At 40.2% G+C, this 25021-nt stretch overlaps 1 protein-coding gene across 8 annotated transcripts in view; it reads left to right on the top strand.

The window, feature by feature from the left end:
* Nucleotides 1–25021, top strand: part of DPY19L3 (dpy-19 like C-mannosyltransferase 3) — a 92561-nt gene that overhangs the window by 435 nt on the left and 67105 nt on the right. For 4 of the 8 annotated variants that reach the window (XM_014584000.2, XM_006167992.3, XM_006167994.3 and 1 more), the window contains exons 2-3: nt 2058–2199; nt 5048–5181. In XM_014584000.2, coding sequence (XP_014439486.1) covers nt 2058–2199; nt 5048–5181 — 276 coding nt within the window. Of the gene's footprint in view, nt 1–8; nt 236–1283; nt 1841–2057; nt 2200–5047; nt 5182–25021 lie in introns of those variants that run through there. The other 4 variants (XM_014584001.2, XM_014584002.2, XM_014584003.2 and 1 more) reach the window with 4 other exon arrangements.

Genomic DNA, 25021 nt, shown 5'->3' with positions numbered 1-25021 from the left:
ATGCGCGGCCGCGGCATTCGGAGTGTCCGGAGGGACTGAGCGCGCCAGTGGCCTCCCGAAACGCGGGGTTGGGCCGGAACGCGGGTGAGGAAGTTTGCGGAGCTATTTCGCAGTTGACCGCGCAGGCAGCGGGAGGGCCTGAGCGCTGTCCTCTATGGCCACTTGCTGTCCTGGGTAAGCTGGAGCAAGCGCATGAACTTCTCTGGTCGCCGGCGTCCCGATGAATATCTGATGGGTACGTCAGGTGTTGCAGGGCGTGGTGCGCAGGTAGCGGAGCTCAGTGCCCTGCGGCGCCCAGGAGATGCGCACTGCGATATCAGCCTTTCTTATTAATAAGCAGTCGTGTTCAGGTCCCTTTCAAACATTTAAAATTGCTTTGGTTTTCGTTTGATGGAAGAACTTTAATGCATAGTTCGTGGGACCATCTCCACGCTGGACCCATAATTGACACTTCAATATTTGTTGCTTTTTCGTCTGGACATGTTAGAATGAATAAATTGTGGCATTTAAAAAAACTCTTCTCCCACCTTAGAGCATGACTCTAGGATTAATTCATTCGAGGAATTAGCCCATCCCTGCGAGACTTCCATAACTCCTTTTCTTCCTCCCTCCTCCAGCGTCTGCATTTCCAGTGCTTGAAGGCATAGCACTTAAGTCTGTTTTCCTTCTCACTTTGTGTGTGTGTGTTGCAGGGCGTGGTGCGCAGGTAGCGGAGCTCAGTGCCCTGCGGCGCCCAGGAGATGCGCACTGCGATATCAGCCTTTCTTATTAATAAGCAGTCGTGTTCAGGTCCCTTTCAAACATTTAAAATTGCTTTGGTTTTCGTTTGATGGAAGAACTTTAATGCATAGTTCGTGGGACCATCTCCACGCTGGACCCATAATTGACACTTCAATATTTGTTGCTTTTTCGTCTGGACATGTTAGAATGAATAAATTGTGGCATTTAAAAAAACTCTTCTCCCACCTTAGAGCATGACTCTAGGATTAATTCATTCGAGGAATTAGCCCATCCCTGCGAGACTTCCATAACTCCTTTTCTTCCTCCCTCCTCCAGCGTCTGCATTTCCAGTGCTTGAAGGCATAGCACTTAAGTCTGTTTTCCTTCTCACTTTGTGTGTGTGTGTGTGTGTGTGTGTGTGTGTGTGATTGAACGAATAAATGAATTGTTTAATGTTGGTTTGTTCTGTTCTATAGTACAAGCTGTTTACCTTTAGGAACTAATAAACTGTCGAAACAAGAAACGGTCATGTCAGACCATAGGTCATGTATAATAAATAATTAGCAGAACGCTGTTCATTATCCAAAGGCGTGAAACAAGATGTTCTGGGGGACTGGAATCAGCTTATTCACTGCCACCACTCCCCCGCCTCCCACTTGCTTCCAAACCAGGCGCCTGCTCCCTGCAGTTACTCCCACTGTTGCTCCCTGGGATAGCAGCTGCCCTGATTGGACACCCCCGCCATCATCACCGCGAGGCATATTCCTGAAGCTTTCCTGAGAATTGTCTTAAAACACCTGAGACCAAACAATGCTTCTTCACAATCTGACTGTCAACAAATTTACTATTGAGTACCTCCCACGTGGCTAGTTCTGTGGGAGGTACTGAAGTCCTACTACTAAATTATATAAGACTGTGTAATGAGGTGATTGTAAAAAATTACATAAAACTGTATAATTAGGTGACAGATGCGTGGGAATTGCTGTGGCTCAGGGAATAAAAAAGATCAACAGAATTTGGAGTGTCCAAAGAAGTAAGTCTTCCTGGAAGACGTGCAGAGGCTTGTCTGTGTTGTTGCTCACCTGTATCCCTAAGTCCTGGCAGCGGCTCCGTGGAACAGGTGCTTCATAAATACAGGTTGAGTTAAATAACTGTTTGCATTGTGTCTTGAGTGTACCTTTGAAGGTTGATTCAGATTTGGATGGGAAAATGGGAGGGCAGACTACTGGAGAAATGGCACCTGTGAAGAAGTCCCTAAAGCAAGAGGCACCCAGGGTGTGCTGGGGAGACAGGGTGTTGACATGTGGATGGGCCCTTTACTTCTGTGTCCTTCGCAGGAGTGGTTGGAAGAACAATGCGTAGAGGTCTTTGACATCATGATGTCCATCCGGCAAAGAAAAGGAGTAAACACCACAGAAGTTTCTGAGGAGTTTCAAGCACAAGAAGAAAATGTGAAGTTGGAAAATAAACTGGCATCTGGTAGGTGATTTAAACTGAAGCAGCATTTTTGATTGCTTCTATTTCTATGTATTAAAATATCTCCTAGGGTAAAAATTGGTGAGACCTAACATCGAGGAAACTTGTTCTGGCACTTTTTATTCTGATGGCTTTTTGATGATATTGGTTGTACAGTAACAGTTACCAATAGATTAAAAAAAGTAAAAGAGAGCCCCTTGCTTTTCAGTTGCCTATTCCTTACCGGTGGTTATGCCAATCTGACCCTTTGACTAGCTAGAGTAATGCTTTTCCCCACCATTCAGATGTTGGTTTATTTCTAATTTTTCTGGTATAGATATGCTGTTCACACTAGTAGCCTTACCTTAGGTGAGTTTCTAATTTCATGTAAGTATTGAAAGATGAATCAAAATTTTTTCTCTTCTCATTTTCCATCAAATTTTGAAACTGTCTCTATGTGTGTGTGTGAAAAAAGTGATCAGAAGTTGGTAAGTTGTGTAATGCTGAGCAATATATCAAATGGCCTTAATAACCAATTTCTTGCCTTCTCATTTCCTTTTGTAACTTAGCTTGATCCAGATTTTAGAAATAAGCCTGAAAAGTTCCATGCCCATCAGCCATTTTGGATGTCTGCCAGAATTTACATTATTTGCAGCCATGTTAATTCCACCAGCCAGAGCTAGTAATTTGGGGGAAATACTTTAACCAAAGCAGTATTTATTCAAGTCACGGGGGAAAAAAACCCTGAAAACTATAAAGAAAAGGAAAAAAGAAGAAAATACTCCCACAAACCCACCCACCCATCCTAAGACTACCACCAATGACACTTCATCTTGCTGTCTAAAAGTCATTCTCTGCACGTGTAAACCCACAAGCGTTCATATATAGTTTTACAAAATTGGAATCAACGTGCTGTTTTGTAACTTGCTGTTTCTTCTTGTTATGTTATAAACATATGGCTGTCAACATATTTTTAAAAATCTTGTCAGCGGTAGCATTTCATTATGTGGTTGTAGCATAATTCTATTTAACTAATTTCTTTGTTGAATATTAGAATGGTTTTCTAACCTTTTGCTAATACAAACAGAACTATAATAATTATCCTAAAATATTTATAAAGCAATAATTATTGGACTGGCACCATAGCCTAATGGTTAAGAGATCTGGGGTCCATATGGCCGACCATAATTCAGATCCCTGCTCCAATAGCTTGAAAAATATGTTGGGCATATGTGCATACATGCCCCAAATCCTGAAGGGATGGAGAATGGAGAAGAGATTATATCATGACCATGTCCATTGGGGGTTGCTTGGTCCCTCTCTCTGTCTCTCCCTTTCTGGAGAGCACAGGTGCCCTCTGGCAATAAAAAAAAAAATGAAACTAACTTTTCTGAGAGTATATGCCTAGATGTGGAATACTAGTCAAATGGCATGCTCATTTCGTTGGCTTTACTCCCTATGTTGCATTCCAGAGAGGTACCGACTTATTCTTCCACCAATTGGTATTTGAAAAGGTCTGTTTTTTATATTTTTATTAAGCACAGTATTAGCATTTATAAGCTATCAAATTAGCCAAGATTTTTTTAAAAAGCATAGCTCATTTTCTTTTTGTTTGTTTTGTTTTTGGAGAGGTTTTTTCGCTATAGGGCAAGTGCACTCGCCAGAAAGACAGAGAAAGACATAGAGACAGAAAGCGAGAAATCACCCCCCGGGGGGATGGTCACGCCACAATCCCTTCTCCTCTATTCTCCTCTCAGGATCTTGGGCACGCATGCACATGCTCCCGGTGTGAGTTTTAAGCCACCGGGTCCAGGACGCGAACCGCGGTTGACTACGTGGGAATCCAGCGACAAAGCCATTACGCTAACTGGTGGTTCCCTAGCTCATTGTTTTGATTTGCATTTGTTTGACACTAATGATCATGAACATCTTTTCTTCTGGTTATTATGTTTATTGGCCATGTTTTGTGCATCACTTCTTCATGTCTTAAACTATTTCCTATCAGAATATTCACCTTTTTGTTTGTAAATATTCACCCAATATTAAGAATATATATGCTTGCTTAAGTGTGATATAAGTAATTTTTCTGTTATAGCTTATACACCCTTTAACTTGAGTTATGGTAGATTATGTTTTCCTGTGAGGTATTATTTATTTATTTATTTATTCTTTTTTAAAAATTTTTTTGAGAGATTTTTGCTGTAGGGTGCGTGCATTTGCCAGAAAGACAGAGAGACAGAAAGCAAGAAATCACCCCCCCCTTGGGGGATGGCCATGCTGCAATCTCTTCTCCATTCTCTTCTCAGGATCTTGGACACATACACACACACACATGCACACGCACCTGGCATCACTTTAGGCCACCGGGTCCAGGACTTGAACCACGGTCAACTACATGGAAGTCCAGCAATGTAGCCATTAAGCCATCTGCTGATCCTGGGGTGTTTTTTTAAATAATCAATTTTTTTTGGTAGCTTTTAATGAATAATGCACACTCTGTAAGTAGGTCATCTAAAAGATTGTTTACATCCTAGACACATAACCCAAGTATTCCTCTATTTAACAAACTTCATAAACAAACTGTAGTCACTAAACTATGCCAAGCGCAGGCACTACATATTTAGGATTGGTAATATAATGTACTTATCCTTGAGAAGCTTACATTCTGGTTGGCAGAATGGAACAGGTAGATACACTGGGTTAAAGATAAGAGAATGAAGACAGGTCTGTGGGCTCACAGAAAGGAACCTCTCTCTCTGTTAGGTACAGGAGAGGCAATGATCAGCAGCTAAAACTTAGCTTACTTGGTAGTCTAAAGTGAACTATTCTAAATTTTTTACTGACTTATTCATCCATTTGACTTTTTTAAAAGGCCATACTAATAGAAGATTATGGAAGATTCTGTCATTTACAATTGGCGGAACCATTGCCCTCTGCATTGGACTTCTTACATCTGTCTACCTTGCTACTTTACATGAAAATGATTTATGGTTTTCTAATATTAAGGTATGGAATTCCTATGATCGTTATACAATTTACTTATCTGTGTCTCCAGTGGTTATCTGTGTAGATGAATGATCAGGACAACACACTTAGACCGTAAAGAATCCAGTCATGGGGCCGGCGGGTGGCGTGATGGTTAAGGGCACTGGACTCCCGTATAGCCTACTATGGTTTGAGTCCTGGACCTGGTGGCTTGCTTTCTCATTTTCCCTGTCTCTCTCTCTTTATCTCTTTGTCCCTCTCTGATCAAATTAAAATAAATAAATTAATTAAGTTAAATAAAATAATTCTTTAAAAAAAATAATTCAGGCACTGGAAAGGTTTGACTATAAAGACTTTTGTGTTTATTATCCTAACATAGTATATCAGAGTTTGTTTGTTTGTTTGTTTTTGTTTGTTTTGAGAGTTGTTTGCTATAGGACTCGTGTGCTTACCAGAAAGACAGAGAGAGAGAGACAGAAAGCGAGAAATAACCCCTAAGGGGGATGGCTATGCTGCAATCCCTTCTCCTCCATTCTCCTCTCGGGATCTTGGGCACGCATGCACACATGCCCGGTGTAAATTTAAGTCACCAGATCGGGACTGGATCTCGCGCTGCAGTCAACTACATGGGAGTCCAGCAGCATAGCCATTACGCCAACTGCTGGTCCGAGTGTATCAGAGTTTTTATAGTCAATGAATTTTCTCTTTTTCATGAACTTACTCCAGTTGTGCAACACTTACTCTAAACTAATATTTTTCTTTTCTTTTTTTTTAATTTGTCAGAGGCATATGCACTCTCCAGAGAGAGAGGTATTAAGGGTGAAGCAGGAGAAAGCACCCCCAAAGGGAGCATGGTCACATCGTAGTCCCTTTTCCACTTTTCTATTCTGTGAGGGTTTTGGGTGTGTACACACATGCATGCAGTGTTTTTATCAAGCTGCTGGGGCCAGAATTTCAACCTTGTAGTCAGCCATGTAGGATCCAGCTTCCTCAAACAGTGGGCCCCAGGCTCAGCTCATAAGCTACTATTTTCAGTTGTTAAATTGGTGCCAGTCAATTTCTTTAACGAAATCAAATGGAAAATGATATTATTCATATAATAGGGTTGAGAATTATCTTGTGAAACTTCTATTTTTACTTTATATATATATATGTGTGTGTGTGTGTGTGTGTATGTACATGTATATATTTATGTACTTTGTGTGTGTGTGTACTATATATATAAACATATATTTTATATTGTGACCCAATTTGTGTGGTAATACACATACATAAACACCCACACGTACAAAATGGGTCACAGTATAAAATATATCTATTTTTCCCTGTGGTTGCAGTAGGAAAAAAAAAAAATCAAACATTACTGTTCTTAACCATGAAATATTAGTCTGGTTCCATAAATGGACCTCAACGTGTTCAAACCTTTCTGATACTGTATACCAGTGATGTTTTGAGAATGGGGAAACCATAATTTTTCTGAGGAAAGGAGCCAAAATTTTCATCAGACTTTTAAGAAGATCTAGGATATGTGATATTTTCAACACCAGTTTTCTTCTTTTCTTTTTCCTTCTCTTTCTCTCTCCTTCTCCCTCCCCCTTTTCTCTCAATATTCTCCAACCCCTCTTAGCTTTGTTTTCAGCATACAACTTAAAGAAACTTGGACATTGCCAGTGTTTCTGATCCATGTATACCTTATTTTTTATCTATCATGTCATGTCTTTGATATAATTACTAGCCATGACTTGTGATGTCTAGTTGCTTGCAAAAATAAATATCTACCTTCAAAGCTGAAGATTTATCATCTGACTGTATTTAAAAGAATTGATGCAGGAGCTAAAGACATTTCCTGTAGAAAACTTTTCAAAACATTTTGAGCTTTGGCCCTGTTATTGGAACAAGTCTGCAAAGAACACTACTTTAAATGACAAGTATAATTTATGTGAATAACTTGCAGTAGGCTTATTTTAAAAATCTGTCATATTATCTTAATGGGTACGACATGTATCTATATATTTTATCATGGTACCAAAGGATAATAATTTTTATCCTTCAGGGACAGTGGGTAGTTTTTCTTGTGAAAATAATTTTGCTCACTTTGAAGTGGAGAGTTTATAAACAGATTTCCTAGAATTAAGCAATGTAATGCTTATTTATTACATAGGTACTTTGAGTAAAGTTGAAGTATCCCTCTGTACGAAAGAACCTTAAATGCTGGTAACAACATAGCAAGGAGACATGTTGAAAGAGATCATGTAACCTAATTGAAAACTATTCAGATTAGCTCTTTAATTGAAATCTTGTTGGGGGCCTTGCTGGTATCCTTAAATAAATGCAGCACCCCATCATTAAGATAACCAAGCATCCTTGATTTCTCTCTGTTAACTTTCACTGGATTTCTTTTTTTTTTGAGAGAGAGAGATTTTTGCTATAGGGTGTGTGCACTTGCCGGAGAAGACAGAGGCAGTGAGACAGAAAGCAAGAAATCACCCCCTGGGGTATGGCCACACACAGTCCCCTCTCTGTTTTCCTACTGGGATCTTGGGTATATATGCACACACATCCGGTGTAAGTTTGAAGGGCTCAAACCACCGTCAGCCATGTGAGAGCCCAGCGATGTAACCACTGCACCATCTGCTGGTCCCCTAGTCTTTCTTGAGCACCTACTCTTTGGGTAACGTTAGTTAAATACAGTGGAGAACATGGAACAAAGACTTCTGAATTTGTCAGCAGATTTTCCAGTATAACAAACAAGTTCAGTGCATACATACTAAGTACACACAGTATGTAAGCAGGCATTGTATTCAGTGGTAGCAACACTGCTGAATAAGACATGACCTCACCCCCAACGAGCTTACACTGGAGAAGGATCCAGCATCCAGACAATTACAGATCATCTAAAATCAGCAGTATGATAGCGTGAGCTAGAGGTTACTGTTGTGAGTACCTAAGAGGGATAACCTAACCCAATTGTGAAAGATCAGGGGAGTTTTCTGTAAATTGGGGAGGAAAGATGAATTTCAGAGGGAAGGGATATGCATGGGAAGTTTGAGAGGCAAGAAAGCCTGGAGTGTGGGAAGTGTTTGCAGTAGTTCATCATGACTGGTACCCAGAGAAGTCCTGGGAATCGTGAACAGAGGTCAGATTATGACGGCCCTATCCTCTTTGTCTCAGAGGTAGAACTTTCTGGATAGTAGAACAGTAAGCCCTATTTTTTTAGGTTTTTGCCATAGAGACATGTGCACTCGCTGGAAAGAGACAGAGAGAGTGAGTGGGAAAGTGAGAAATCACTTCAAAGCTGAAGATTTATCATCTGGGGGGATGGCTATGCCATAATCCCTTCTCCTCCATTCTCCTCCTGGGATTTTGAGAATTCGTGCACATGTGCCCAGCATGATTTTTGGTCAAGTGGGAGTGCAGCGCCTTTAACTACCATGTCACCTGCTGGCTCCTGTTTTTAATGCGGCTCCTGTTTTAAAGATGAATCAGGCTAGTCTGAGAAGAATGGATCTCAGGAGGGCAAAAGTAAAGTCAGGAGACTGGCAAGGTAATCAACTTCAGTAGATTCAGTTGTATCTGAATTTCCAGTTAACATACTCAGTAAATAATTGTGCCAGACACTGTTCTAGCCTCTGGGAATACAACATTTGAATGTGATATGGCTTTTAACGCTGAGGAGAAAAAAAATACAGAAACAAAATTGATGTAAGTACTGTGGTGAAAACCAAATAGGATGATGAGACAGTCATTGAGAGGCTGCTTGGAATTAGAAAATAAAGCAGACTTCCTTGAGGACACAACATGTAAACCAAGACCTAACTGATAAGAAGGAACCTGCAAACCTAAAATCTGTGAGAACATTTTAAGCAGAGGGAATAGCAAATGAAAAGGCGCTAAGGTTGAAATAAACTTGGCAAGTCAGGCATCATAGAGAAGGCACAAGTAGTCAGAATTTTATAAGTAATACGGAGAGTGGTACAGGAGAGGGAAGATCAGGTCATGTAGGCGCTGTAGGCTGGATAGGTGTTGGAGCGAAGTGAACAGAGTCAGAGCTTTTAGGAAGCAGACCTGAAGGGATGATGGATTCGTTGTGTAGACAGTGGTTGAAAGTCCCAGTCCCAGCCGGATAGATGGGCCGTCTACTACCACAGTGAACACCAGAAAAAGATCTGGAAGGTTCAGTGACTTCTTTTTTAAAGAATTATTTTATTTAACTTTATTTATTTATTCATTTGTTTATTTCAATTTGACCAGAGAGGGACAGAGAGAGAGAAAGTGAGAAAGCAAGCTACCAGGCCCAGGACTCGAACCGTGGTCAGCCATGTGGGAATCCAGTGCCTTTAACTGCCACACCACCTGCTGGCGGGCCCCAGGTTCAGTGACTTCTAATAGCCATAGCCAAAGTTGGTCCAGAATTCTCAGGTCGAAGGCACGGTTTTGCACAATATTGCCCTCACTTCAGACACCAGTGAGGATGAGTGTGGGGATCTCCTGGCAACCCTGACTTCTGACCGGCTAGCTACAAATTCTGCGGTTGCCCCTAACCTCTCATTTAATAATTTACTATAACACCTCACAGGACCCAGGAAAGCATAGTGCTTATATTTGGTTACAGTTTTTGTTAAAGCAGAAGAATAAAAATCAGAATCAGCCGAAGGGAGAGACACATGCAACAAAGTCCAGGAAGGTTCCAAATGTGAAGTTTTGGTTTTCCTTTCCTCATGGAGTCAGACTGTATAACCCTCCAGACCCTTTAGTCTAGGACAATATATTGCCAACCAAGGAAGTGTGTCTGTGCTCTGGCACCCAGAGGCTTCCTCAGGTGTCATTCTTTAGGCATGACGCAAGGTTGAACTCGAGGTCCAGCTCTCCCCAGAACATGGGCTGACGTCACATGACTCAAAGTCCCAATTCTCTAATCACAAGGTTGGGTTTTCTGCTTTGGGCAGGCATCTCCTTAGTGCAAACTGGGGCCCAGCCTGAGTCCGCTGGTAGCACAGACTGTCAGCTGTGCTGTGAGGAACCCACCATGAATAACAGATACCTCTTCTCACTGAAAAAATCCCAAAGCTTTACAGAGCACTTCTAGGAACTGGGGACAAAGAGCAGCCAGTTCTTTATTCTTAGAGCTTAGAGGTTACCTCCCAGGAACCAAGGACAAAAGCCAGCCAAATTCTTTATTAAATAGAAAGCAAGGCAAGAAACAGAGTCCAAGTTTGACTCTGTTGTGAAGTACTTCCAAAGTAGTCCGAGCAGAGAGAAGAGTAAGGGAAGCTAGATTAATGGATCTGAAGGCAGCACTCCCATCTGTGTTGGAAAAGGACATTTTCGTATTACCAGTTTGTAGATGTGTGGGCGAGATTGTTTCAGGAGTGTGTAGAGTGAGAAAAGAGAGAAGCTAGGCCAGCTTCTGTCTGCGCCTCAGATACCATCTGGGAAGCTACAGAACTGGCATATCCCCTAACAGGTTTCTCCCCACCCACCGGCCCTTTTCCCTGAAATTTAGGATTGACTCCGTGTGATTGAATTTTCGTATTTATTCAAGTAGCATCTCATAGCACAGACTTTCCCCTACCCCATTCCGAGAGGAATACTCTGATGTGTAATCGCTTCTCAAACTCAGCGATACCTCAGCATAGGCGTTTGTGTCTTTTTTCCGTTCAGATTGTATAGATCAGCATTGTCCTATCAAACTCTCTAAAGTAAAGGGTTCTTTCTGTACCTGTACCAACTAGTAGGGTATCCACTGGTTACACGCAGCTGTCGAAACTTGAAATGTGACTAGCACAACTCATGTAGTATATTTTTCATTTTAACCGATTGGAACTTTAAAGATGTATACATTTTCTGTCAATAAACAATAGACAAATTTAACCACTACTTAACCAAAGCAAAAGCTCCATGTTTAGAGTATATATGCTTCATAAATTTACTTCTGTAATTTACACCTTCTTCATCTTGAAGAATGAAGTAATGCTTGAAAAGGCTACATCAGTTATCCTTCCATATGGGTAATCAGTTTTCCTTTTATATGGGTTAGAATGTACAATATTTTCATTAAAACTGCTATGCTAACTTTTAATGAAAATGCTTTTGATTTTATTTTGAATACTTTGGCTAATTGTAATTATTCAGAGAGGGAAAAATATTGTTTATGAAATAGACAAATCCTACATCAAGTTTATGCATTAAAAATGATTTTTTTATAATATCGATGGCCATGTTAGTATTTAAAAAGCAGAAACCCTGAAACAGCAATGTGACAGTTGAAGGAAAAGGTTTTAGTTTTAAATAGCCATGGAAAACCTGTATATAGTATCCTTTCTTAGCATATTTTTTTAATTAAAAAGTTATTTTCAGGGGCCGGCAGGTGGCATGGTGGTTGGGGTGCTGGACTCCTACATGAGTGACTACGATTTGAGTCCTGGATCTGGTGGCTTGGTTTCTCACTTTCACTTTCTCTATTTCTGTCTGATCAAATTTAAAAATAATAATAATTAATAAAATTAAATAAATCTTTTTTTTTTAATAGAGATTTTTGCTATAGGGTGCATGCACTCGCCAGAGACACAGAGGGCAAAGAGACAGAAAGCAAAAAATCACCCCCTGGGGGAATGACCATGCAGTCCCTTCTCCTCCATTCTCTTGGGATTTGGGGTACATATGCACATGTGCCCATCATGAGCTTCATGAGCTTTAAGCCATCAGGTCCAGGATTCGAACAGTGGTTGACTATGTTGAAGCCCAGCAATGTAACCATTATGCCATCTGCTGGTCCCTAAATAAATAATAATTTAGAAAGTTATCTTCAGACTCTCTTAACTGTCCTGTTTTATTTCCCTTGCTAGAAAATTGAAAATATTAAATGATTATTTTGGGGGGGCCATCAGGTTGCATGGTGGTTAAGCTGCTGGACTCCCACATGGCTGACCGCAGTTCAAGCCCCAGACCTGGTAGCTTGCTTTCCCACTTTCTCTCTCTCTGGTCAAATTAAAAAATAGTAATAATAAATAAAATTGAGTAAAAGAATTATTTTTTTAAAAATTAGAGATTTTTTTTTTTTTTAAAAAAGACCCCTATAGAATATCTATGTGCTTGGCACTGTTTTAAGTGCATTTTTAAAAAACATTTGTCACAGGGAATGTATGCTCACCTGAGAGAGACAGAGAGCAGGAGCAGGAAAGTGAAAAAGCACCTCTCACGGGGAATGATCATTCCACTATCCCTTCTTCGCCCTTTCTCCTTTGGGGATTTTGGGCACATGTGTCCACATGCCCTATGTGTTTTATAAACCACTGAATCCAGACTTGAACTAACAGTCAGCCATGTGGGATCCAGCCACCTTAACCACTAAACCACCGGGTGTCCCTTAAATGTATTTTTATGCATATTTTACTTAACATATCTCCAGAGCGCAAATACTTTAAACTGTCCTTTAAATGCAGGCGGTTTTTGTGTTGCCCTTTATTACAAACAAACAGCATTAAAGAGCAAAGTCCATGTTCTTATTTGCTACTGCCCTTGTGGAGCCTGTTATCACTGCTGGGTAAATAGCCATGTGTGTGGAGTAGAGCTGACCTCAGGTTGGGGAAGTGTGGGATAGGTGCTAAAGGGGAAGGCGTGGGCGGCGAGAGATCCAGCTTGCAGCTGAAGCATTACGGACACGGCTTTTGGAGCTTGCCTTCACAGAGGGGGTATATACAGTATGACTGGTCAGTGGGGAGCCAGACGCTACCTTTGTAATGATGTGCTTTTAGTGACTGCTATAGTCTAAGGCGCAGTGATCTCTGTTGTTTGTATTTTTCGAACATGTGGGTTTTTTGGGTACATATTATTCTGTGACCGTAACAAAAATTTTCAAGTGAAAAACATTCAATAGTCATGATCCTGAACAAAAACATTTTTATTTTCTCCTTCTATTGGGTCATTTTTTTTAGTCATGACCCACTTTTGCACAGCAAAACATAGAAAAATACATCATGACTTTCCTGACAACCCAATAGTGATGGTCCTTTTTGCACATATTTTACTTATTTATTAACCCCAGTATAGTTTTTTTTCTTTTTTCTTTTTTTTGGAGAGGTTTTTTGCTATACGGCGCATGCACTTGCCAGAAAGACAGAGAGAAACAGAGAGACAGAAAGCGAGAAATCAGCCCCCAGGGGGGATGGCCACGCTGCAATCCCTTCTCCTCCATTCTCCTCTCTGGATCTTGGGCATGCACGCACACACGCCTGGCGTGAGTTTAAGCCACCGGGTCCGGGACGTCGAACCATGGTCAACTACATGGGAGTCCAGCGACATAGCCATTACGCTAACTGCTGGTCCCAGTGTAGTTTTTATTATCTGCTTTATCTGATGTTAATATCACGCTTTTTCCATGGATAGTTACATATTTTCACAAAACATTCATAATCATATAGCTATGGTTATATAATTTAATATTTTTGAAATTTTCATACTCTCAGCTATTTGATTTCATGCTCCCCAAATTTGGATAGTTAGATAATTTCTGATTGTGTGGTTAGACTCCTAGAGTTACTTACCTGGCTTCTCATCTTAAGGTAACCATGTCAGTTCTTTTTCTTGGAATTACCTCATAGTAATTAAGGAAAATGAAAAATAACCAGTTTTCATCTTTGATGAAACTAAGAGAGGTCTGTAACCTGGAGGGGTGCCAAATCCGGTGAAAGTAATATAGAATGTCTCAGGAGCACTGCTGAGAGAGAACTCTGAACGCTGCAGATTTCAGAGAAAGCTGGCAAAATGTAGTTCTTCCAAGTCACTGGCATATCCGGAGGGGCAAAGCCAAAAGTCCCCTGATAGGGCCTAGGGAATGTGCAGGAAGAGTAAGGCAGAGGCTCTCTGGGCACATCCTGGAATGAAGGAACAGCAAGAGCAGGCTGATAGGAGTAACCACAGAGACAAGCCGTATTTATGGAAAGTAGAACTTCAGAGGATAGGAATAATGAGAACTTGCTTTTCGAACAGCCCCAAAGCTACTGATCTCTGTTGACTAAAATGTGGAAAAAACTAGAACTCATTCTTGTAAACCAGCTGGTGCCATAAGGAAGCTTCTTCCTGGTCTGAGTTAAGTGCCTGGCATCTCCCCTGCATGAACTTCCTATAAGTAACTGGTGTAGTAAGAACGTGAAACTTTCAGAAATGTCTAATGACAATGAGGAAGAAACTATCACAAGATCTTTACAGTGATCTGTAAGAAAAAAGGGAAGAGAAAAATAAGAACAAATGGTCAGTAAGGAACAGTCACCAGAAATATTTTACAGCAGTGACATGGAGATTGTGATCAAACACTTCACATTAAAAAATAAGGCAACATAATGAAGTCTTTGCCATTGTGGACGTTGAAAGCAGAGATAACAAAGAAGGTAAACAACTTTTTCAAGGAGGTTTAGGAAGGGAACAAAAGGAAATCAGACATAAACTGGCGGAACTTAGACAAGAAATAGAACGAATAGCATAATCCTAATAAAAATTATAACTGTATTAGATATAACACAGGCCAGGGTCAGCAGGTGGCATGGTGATTAAGTGTGCTGGACTCCCATGTGGCTGACTACGGTTCAAGCCCTGGACCTTGTTGCTTACATTCTCACTTTTCCTACCTCTCTCTTACTCTCTCCCTCTCTGGTCAAATTAAAATAAAATAAATAAAGTTAAATAAATATTTTTTAAAAAGATATAACACAGGCCATCAGAATATGGAGAAAGCACAAAAGGATAAATGTTGGACAGGACTGTTAATAATAAATGAAATAAAATTAATAAGGGTATTAGACTGAAGTGTGATAGCTGAGAAAGACAGCAACAAACATGAAGAATTTCTGTTCCAAAGGAAAAAAAAAAAGCAACGATACAACAACAGAGTTTTTTTAAAGATATAATTCAAGGAAGCATTCCAAAAATAAAAGAAACCTTGAATCTACAAATTGAAAAGTCACAGTGGGATCCAGGAATAATTGGCCTAGAAAAATCATTTATAGGAGATAGCTTTATGAAATCACTAAATTTGTTGACCAGCAAGTGGTATGGTGGTTAAGGAACTGGACTCCTATGTGGTCTACTGTAGTTCAAGTATTGAACCTGGCAGCTTGCTTTTTCACTTTATCTCTCTTGCCCGCTCTTTCGCTGGTAAAATTAAATAATAATAAAAAATAAAATAAATTAAAAAATCTTAAAAAAAAAAAAAAAGAAATAAACAGACTTAAAGAAAACTTTTGGACAGTATACACAAAAAGATCAAGTTACCTAAACGAGAAGACAGAGGTCAATTTGGCTACCACTTTTTCCATAATGACATTCAATGTTCAAAGACTATAAATGATGGCTCCAGGATATTGATGTAAAATGAAGTGATTAATACATTTTAACCCAGTCATTTTATCAAGTGTAAAGGCCTCATACAATTTTTTGGGGGGGAGGGGTTTTTACTATAGGGCATGCACGCTCACCAGAAAGACACAGAGAGACAGAAAGCGAGAAGTCACCCCCTGGGGGAATGGCCACACCGCAGTCCCTTCCCCTCCATCCTCCTCTCAGGATCTTGAGCATGCACGCACATGTGCCCCATGTGAGTTCAAGCCACCAGGTCCAGGACTCAAACCACAGTTGACTACCAGTGACATAGCCATTATACCAACCGCTGATCCCACAATCATTTTTTTTTCTGTAGGGTATATGCCCTTGTGGGAGAGAAACAGATAGGGAGAAAGGGTAAGAAAGCAACCACCCCCGGGGGAGGGTAGGGAATGACCATGCTGAAATCCCTCCTCCTCTCAGGAATTCGAGCACACATGTACCTTCTGTATTTTTCAAACTGCCAGGTCTGGGACTTCATGCAGCCAGCCATGTGGGGTCCAGTTGCGTTAATCACCATGCCTCTTGGCTTTTTTAATCTTGGAAAATACATAGTTTTAAAAACACCTTAGGAAATTGAAAGAGGAAAAACTTCAGCAAATAGGTAAGTAGAAAAATAATGGTAGAAATACTGTCAGTGGGGCTCAAATTTATTTCTTGTAGGGCTAAGATTAAATAGATATAGAATAATAAGTATGATATAAATAATATAATAACATAATAAGGATAACATACATTATGTTATAATTATGTGATAATAGCATTATTAGCAATGTAATAGTGACATAACACAAGTTAGAAGAGGACTGGAAAGAGGAGGTAAAGGATGGTGGAGATACCTGATTTCTTTTATCTTTTATAGCTAGAAGTCAAAACCCTTTATTTAAAACTGATAAGAAACAGAGGAATACTTTTTTTTTTTTTTTTTTTGGTTATTGATTACATATATTTGGTGGACAGAGACAGGAAAGGTGAGAAATCACCCGTCAGTCGGGTTGACCACACTGCAGTCCCTTTTCCTCCCTTGTCCTCTTGGGATTTGGGGCACATACACACATGTGCCTTGCACGTTTTTAGGCCACCAGGTCCAGTACTTGAATCATGGAGTTGGCCATGTGCAGTCCAGTACCTTAACTACTATACTACCTGCCGGCCCCAGAGGTATAGTTTAAATAAAAGAAACTTTCAGGGAAAATAATATCAAATAAAACTGGGCAGGGGAGAAGTACAAGGGGACTTCAAAAAGTTTGAAAATGGGGGAACCAGCAGTTAGCGTAATGGCTATGTCGCTGGACTCCCACGTGGTCAACTGCAGTTCGCGTCCCGGACCCGGTGGCTTAAAACTCACGCCGGGCACGTGTGCATGCATGCCCAAGATCCCGAGAGGAGAATGGAGGAGAAGGGATTGTGGCGTGACCATCCCCTCTGGGGGGTGATTTCTCGCTTTCTGTCTCTATGTCTCTGTCTGGCGAGCGCACGCGCCCTATAGCAAAAACCTCTCCAAAAAAAAAAAAGTTTGAAAATGGGACAACAGTATAAATATTTTATTGCAAAAAATTTTTGAAATCCATGCATGGTTTTAGCATAACATTTTCCATGAACTTACTGCAGGTCTCCTATAAACTTTATAAGATTGTCACAACTCATAGGAAATCAATAGATGCTATGTATATAAGTAAGGAATTAAGATGTCTTATGAACTTAGAGTTACAAAGGCTACCCCTAGAACAAAGCATAAACTTTCCAGCTTAAAAGAAATACACATGTGAGGGGACTGGCAGGTGGCATGGTGGTTAAGGGCACTAAACTCCCACGTGGCCAACCACAGTTTGAGTCCCGGACCTGGTGGCTTACATTCTTACTTCCCCTTTCTCTCTTTCTCTGTCCCTGTCTCTCTGATCAAACTAGAAAACAATAATAATAAAGTTAAATAAAATAGTTTGGTTTTTTTTTAAATGAAATATACATGCGTACACACAGGAAAAACAAGCAAACCCAAGTAGATACAAATCATACAGTGAAGGGTTTGTTCAAAAAGCACTAAAAGGCATGACACAAAATACATTGATATGTATCCAGACATATTTATATAAATATAGTGGCCTTATTCATCTAATAAAGTAAAAACTCTGGATCACAAAGCAAAACCCAAACCATGTGCTATATGCACAAGATCCTCTCTGAGTGAAGTGACTTAGAAAAACTGAGAGCAAAGATATGGATAAAATTTACTAAATAGGGCCCAGGAGGTGACGCTGTGGGTGGAGCGCTGGACTTCCACATGACTGACTGCAGTTCGAGTTCAAGACTTGGTGACTTGCTTTCTCACTTTCTTCCTCTCTTCCTGTCTCTCTCTGATGACTATAGCAGATTCAAAATAATAATAAATAAAATAATTCTTTTACAAAGAGATTTTTATCAAATAAATGCAAAGGAGGAAAGTATCTCAGGAAGTTTAAATTAAACAAAGAAGGGCAATTTTTCAATGATTAAGATGTAGATCAGATATGACTATGTATGCATCAAATAACATCAGTATTCATAAAACAACAACTACAGGAAAGACAAAAATACAGAAACACATTTCATTCTTTCTGAGTTCATGAAAAAACAAGTCAAAGGCCAGCAGGCGGTGTAGTGATTAAGGTGCGGGTCTTCCATGTGATCCAGTGTGGTTTGAGTCCTGGGCCTGGTGGCTTGAATATCATGCCGGGTACATGTGTGTGCTTGCCCAAAATCCCAAGAAAATGGAAGAGAAGGAATTGCAGCATGGTCATCCCCCTGAGGGCAGGGGGTGATTTTTCTTTCCCTCTCTCTGTATTTCTTGTCTGTCTCTCTCCAACAAGCACACACACCTATGGCAGAAACCTAAAAAAAGAAAAATATTGAAACGCAAGTGGATAAAAATGAGTAAGAATCTAGAAGTCAGACAGAAATAAAACAATAGATCAAGTCTGTAAATAGCTAAAGATAGAACTCACCCTCTTGTGAAATGTCCAAAGAACATTCATTAAACATTGATACAATGGCTATAAAGAAAAACCTCAAACCTAAAAATAGAGAAATTATGTGGACAGTGTTCTCTGATCATGCTATCGTGGACAGTCTTGGCATGTTTCCGACTTGGAATAATGGTAATAAACTCATTTTTATTCAGTCATTTAAATAAAAGTTGAAGATAAGTTCAAAGGAAAAAACCTAGAAATTTTAAAGTATATCAACTCTTGCCTCACAGAGGAAATTAAAACTGAATTTATAGCAGTTGTAAATGAATTTTAGAAAATGATCAAGGCCATATTTCAGAATTGTGGAATACAGCTAACGGAGTACTCAGAAGGAAATTTGTAGCTTTAAATAAGAATAAATACACATAAATAAATTAACAATTCATTTATGAAATTGGAAAGTAAACACAATCTAGTGACAGAGGGAAAAAGATAAAACAAGAAACTATTAACATAGAAAGTAGGAAAACAATAAATGGTTATGGGGGATGAAAACTAAAACCATTTGTAAACCTTATACACAGGCAAAGCTGGAGAGAAGTTCAAATACCCAAAATAAGAAGTAACAGAAATAATTCATCATTAAATATGATAACAGGGCTAACTACAAAGATCACAAAATAGTTATGGTAACCAGCAGTTAGCGTAATGGCTATGTCACTGGACTCCCACGTAGTCGACCGTGGTTCGCGTCCTGCACCCGGTGACTTAAAACTCAGGCCGGGCACGTGTGCGTGCGTGCCCAAGATCCCAAGAGGAGAATGGAGGAGAAGGGATTGCAGCGTGACCATCCCCCCTGGGGGGTGATTTCTCGCTTTCTGTCTCTATGTCTCTCTGTGTCTGGCGAGCGCACACGCCCTATAGCGAAAATCTCTCAAAAAAAAAAAAAAAAAGAAAAGAAAAGAAAGGAAGACCACAAAATAGTAAAGAGTCACAAGAAACTATTTTGTTTGATTCTAAGCTCCTGGTTGATTGGGTCATTTTTTAAGAGAACAGAAATGACCAAAACTGGCCTTAGAAAATAAATAAATAAATAAATAATTTCTGTTAATGTGATAGAGAAAACTTGATAAAGAGCTACCTGTTTGCTAACCCCCAAATTACAGAGCCCATTCACTTTATAATCTTACCAACCACTTAACCAAATACTTAAATACCATTTGAGCTATTCTAGAACACAGAAGAGGGGAAAAACAACTTCCAAAATATTTTTATAAAGCGTGTATAAGGCTGACATCAAAACTACAGTTGACTCTCCTTATTCACAGCAGTTACCTTCTAAACAGTGGCCAAGAACGCCGAATTAGTGAATGATGAGCCACTGCTACCAGGAGAAGTATATACATGTATATATATGTACACATATATATGTGCAATTTTAATGTAAGATTATCTTAAATCCTAAGAACTCATCCTAATAGATTCTATTTTCTCTATTTTACAAAAGAGAAAGTGAGTCTCAGAAGCATAAAATGACTTGCCTAAGGCCACTCACCACTGTTGCCAAAATTGGAATTGAAACCCCTGCTTGCTGCTCCAGAGCTGGAGCTTCTTGCTCCATTGCTGCCCCAGTTCCTCACTGCTGTCTTCATTCTTGGGTCATCTCTGTATGAGAGATGCAACAAGAGGCTGACCAAGCTGGGGACCACACACTTTGGGCAACTCAAATATTTCCATTCTGTACGTGTCTGCAAATGACTGCCAGTGTGCTGCAAGTGTTGATTTTGTTTGTTTATCATTACAAATACATTTTAACGAGGAAGTGAAATTGTTAATAAGGGATCTGAATAATGAAGGTGGACTGTGTATAGTCCAGTTAATATTAAAAAGTGAGACTTAGAGAGTAACCCTACTTACATATGTTGAAGCAGAAATCCAAATACTGGGAAAGAGAGTCCAATAGCAACATTAAGCGGACTCAGACATTGTGATGCCCAGATAGCTCTGCCACAGCAGAGCTCAGGTTCAGATCTAGGATCAACCTGAACACACCGGGTGTGTGTGTGTGTAACACTGCACATACCTCTAATCCTAGCTCATTTGGAAGGCTGAGCAGAAGGAACACAAGACAGCAAGACCCTGTCAAAATTACCTAGCTCCATTTCTCGTATAAAGGGGGAGAAAACCTACTTCTATCCTCCCTTCTCCTCCCACTTATCCCTCACTCTTTTTCCTAAAAAGCAATAAAAGTATGACACAGGCCCAACCCCTGTGGCACAAGCAGAAGGGCACTGCTGCACAATGGTGGAGGCCCATGTTCAGTTCCATGCCCAAGTTAAAACAGGCCAGGAGCAGTGGCATGCACCTGTGGTCCTAGCTAGCTGGGAAGTTGGGGCATTAGGATTAAGATCTGGCAAGACCCTGTCAAAACCCTCCCTCCCACAGTCTCTCTTTCATTGAAAAAGGAAAAGTATGGCACACCATGAACAATTCATTTTTATGCTGAGAGTACAAAGGGAATTGTTGAGATAACTATTAATATACTTGTTCGCTGTATCAGTTCTGCAAAAAGTGCAAAATAAGGTATTCAAAAAATTTAACATAATTTCCTTGGGAACCAGCAGTTAGCGTAATGGCTATGTCACTGGACTCCCACATAGTTGACTGCAGTTCGCGTCCCAGACCCAGTGGCTTAGAACTCACGCCGGGCGCATGTGCGTGCATGCCCAAGATCCCGAGAGGAGAATGGAAGAGAAGGGATTGTGGCATGACCATCCCCCCTGGGGGGTGATTTCTCGCTTTCTGTCTCTATGTCTCTTTCTGTTCTGGCAAGCGCACGCACCCTATAGCAAAAACCTCTCAAAAAAAAAAATTTAACATAGTTTCCTTATAGCTTATAAACTCAAAATCGATTGGAACTATGAGGTCATCACATCAGTAAAATAAAGGACAAAAGCTGTATGATGATCTCGAGTGACACAAAAAGTATTTAATAAAATTTAACATTGAACACATCCTTCATATGGATGTGTAAAAAAGTATAAACACTCAACCAACTAGGAATAGAAGGGAACTTCAACCTCTTAAAGGGCAACTGCCAGAAGCCTGCATCTGATAGCATACTTAATGGTGAAGGACATAAAGTGTTCCCCCCTATTATACTAGCAGATGGTATAATAGTTATGTTGCTGGTTTCCCATATAGCTGATTGTGGTTTGAGTCCCAGACCCAGTGGCTTAAAAACTCATGCCAAGGGGCCAGCAGGTGGCATGGTAGTTAAGGTACTGGGCTCCCACATGACTAACCATGGTTCAAGTCCTGGACCTGAAGGCTTGCTTTCTCACTTTCCTTCCATCTCTCTCTCTCTCCCTTTTTCTCTGTTCAAATTTTAAAATAATAATAAATAAAATTAAATAATTTTTAAAAATGAAAAATCTCACTCCAAGCACGTGTGCATGCATGCATGCCCAAAATCCTAAGAGGAGAATGGAGAAGAGATTGCAGTGTGGCCATCCCCACAGAGGGTGATTTCTCACTTTCTGTTTCTCTGTCTTACTCTGTCTCTGGCGAGCACATGTGCCCTATAGCAAAAATCTTTCTTAAAACAAAACAAAAAAAGGATATTTATTCTTATCGCCTGTATTCAACATTTTGCTGGAAGTTATACTTAGGAAACTTAGACAAGAAAATAAAAGACATCCAAGTTGGAAAGGAAAAATTAAAGTAGTTGTCTATTGTAGATGACTTGGTTTGTATATAGAATCCAGTAAAACATTATCAGCACTAATATACTAATTAAGCAAGAACTGCAGGATACAAGATCAATGTGCAAAAATTCATTGTACTTCTACATAGTAATAATGAGCAAGCCAAAAAATGAAATTAAGAAAATAACTTCATTTGCAATCAAACCAAATAAAGTACTCAGGAGTAAATTTAACAAAAGAAATATAATATTTACACCATGTGTATGAATTGGGAGATAGTATTATTGAGAAGGCAAAAGACTTGAGTAGGTGTTTCTCCAAAGATAGTATACAAATGGCCAGTAAGCACAGGAGAAAATGTTCATCATTAGCTTTCAGAAATGCAAATCAAAATAACAGTGAGATACCACCTCACACCAACTAGTAGGGCTATAGTTTTAAAAAGAAGTAATAATAAGTGTCGACAAAGATGTGAAGGAATTGAAACCCATCTTTACTTGTAGGAATTTTGAATGATGCAGCCAGTTTAGCAGTTTCTCAGATAGTTAAACACAGAGTTCCCGTTAGCTGTTCTACTCCTAAGTGTACACGAGCCCCAAAATGAAAACCTGTCCACACAAAAACTTGATTACAAATATTCATAATATCTTTAAAAAAACAGATGTCCATAAACCAGTGAATGAATAAATGAAATTTGTTATATCCATGCAGTGGCATATTATTCAGCAATTTTAAAATGAATTAGCAATACAAGCTCCAACATAGATGAGCCTTGAGAACATTATGCTGAATGAAAGAAGCCAGCCACAAAGGACCACATATGGTATGATTCCAGTTAGATGAATTGTCCAGTATGGGCCAATCTAAAGAGACAGAAAGTGGATTAATGGTTGCCTAGGGCTGGCGGGCAAGAGGAATTGCAGAGTGACAGCCCAGTGGTGCGTGGTTTCTCTTTGGAGTGATGAATTCTAAAATTCATTGTAGTGATACATGTACAACTCTGAATATAATAGAAGTCATTGAATTATGTGGTTTAAGTGGGTAGGTTGTATGGTTTTGTAAATTCAATAAAATTGGAAAAGAAGACTTTTTTTTTTTTTTTTTTTAAGGTAGCATGTGTGCACTGCAGACCCAATAAGGAAACAGAGCTATTGTGATAATGGACAGTTCTTTACCTGTGCTGTGTTGTCTCATATTAGAGCCATCAGCCAAATGTGCTCAGGAATTTTTAATTAAATTCATGTAAGTACGCATGGCTAGAGGCTAACAAATTGGACAGCGGAGCACTAAGAGACATACTCCCAAGCCAGAGCTATCCATTATTACTGGTATTTAATATAGCTATGGATTTACCAGCAAACACAAACATGGGATATAAAAAAGGTACTGTAAAAATTGGAGGCACAGCAGATGGCGTGAAGGTTAGGGCAGCTACATCCCACGTGGCCAACTGCACGTTTCAAGTCCCAGGCCTGGCAACTTGAAAAATCACACCAGGGGGAACCAGCAGTTAGTGTAATGGCTATGTCGCTGGACTCCCACGTAGTCGACCATGGTTCGCATCCCGGACCCAGTGGCTTAAAACTCACGCCAGGCGTGTGTGCCTGCGTGCCCAAGATCCTGAGAGGAGAATGGAGGAGAAGGGACTGTGGCGTGACCATCCCCCCCTAGGGGGTGATTTCTCGTTTTCTGTCTCTGTGTCTCTCTCTGTCTGTCTGGCGAGCATACATGCCCTATAGCGAAAAAAAACTCTCCAAAAAAAAAAAAATCACACCAGGCATGTGAGCCTGCATGCCCAAGATCTGAGAAGAGAATGGAGGAGATAGGGTTGTGGCATTGCCATCCCCCCTGGGGGGGGTAATTTCTCACTTTCTCCCCTCTCTGGTGAACACACACACCCTGTAACAAAACTTAAAAAGAAATAGAAAGGAAGAGAGAAAATCATTTGCAGATGATGCAATTTCATACCTAGAAACCACAAGAGAATGTGAAGAAATATCACAAGACATAAAATTCAGTTCTAGCAGGATTCAAAATTAAGTATACAGAAACCAAAAATATTTTATTTTAAAATGTATCAAGCTGAAATGAATAGAGAAGGAAGAGCTGAGATGTGCCTTTCCCCGGCTGCCTGTCTGCTCTGTCACTCCCCATCCCTGAAACACTGTGACCTCCTTCCTCCCGTAGACTTTCGCCAGGCCGTCCCCATTCTTCACCCTCAGCTGACGACATGGCTCCTGTGTCTGAGAAAGAAACATACGAAAGGGGTCTTCCACGTGCTTCTACGCAGTATCTGCCTGTGTGCGCCCATGTACTGGCTTCTCGTCCTTGTGTATGAGATTCTAGGTCACAGAGGTGTGACGTACTGAAGACCTAATGGTTGATTTTCTCCTTTGCTCATTCTCCCATCCTAGGAGAACATTTCTTTTTCAATTGCTGGCCCATTGTCTACTTACCTTAATACCAGAGCTCCCCAAAAGTTGATCCGCCCTTTCTTTCAGTTTTTTTTTTTTCTTGAATGTATTCTAACCTGGTTTTCCCCTATCACGCTGTTTTAAAAGTGATCTTGGAAAGTCACCGGTGACCTCCAAGATGCTAAAATCAGTGGTCATCTCTCTGACTTCACATTACTTGACCTGTTAACATGTTTTTTCTTGGCTCCCAGCCGATGGTTTGGTTTCTGTGCTGACTGCTCCTCAGCTTTCTGATCGCTATTGGCAGAGAACCCTAGGACTTGGCCTTTGTGTCTTTCTGTTCACATTTTTTCTTTCTTTTTCTGGGTTACCAGAGAGTGCTTGTACTCACCAGAGGGTGACAGAGAGAGAGGAGAAAGCC

The sequence above is a fragment of the Tupaia chinensis genome, unplaced genomic scaffold, assembly GCF_000334495.1.
Source record: "Tupaia chinensis unplaced genomic scaffold, TupChi_1.0 Scaffold145396_1, whole genome shotgun sequence".
In the NCBI taxonomy this organism is placed as follows: domain Eukaryota; kingdom Metazoa; phylum Chordata; class Mammalia; order Scandentia; family Tupaiidae; genus Tupaia; species Tupaia belangeri.
This window is presented reverse-complemented; position numbering and strand designations above follow the sequence as displayed.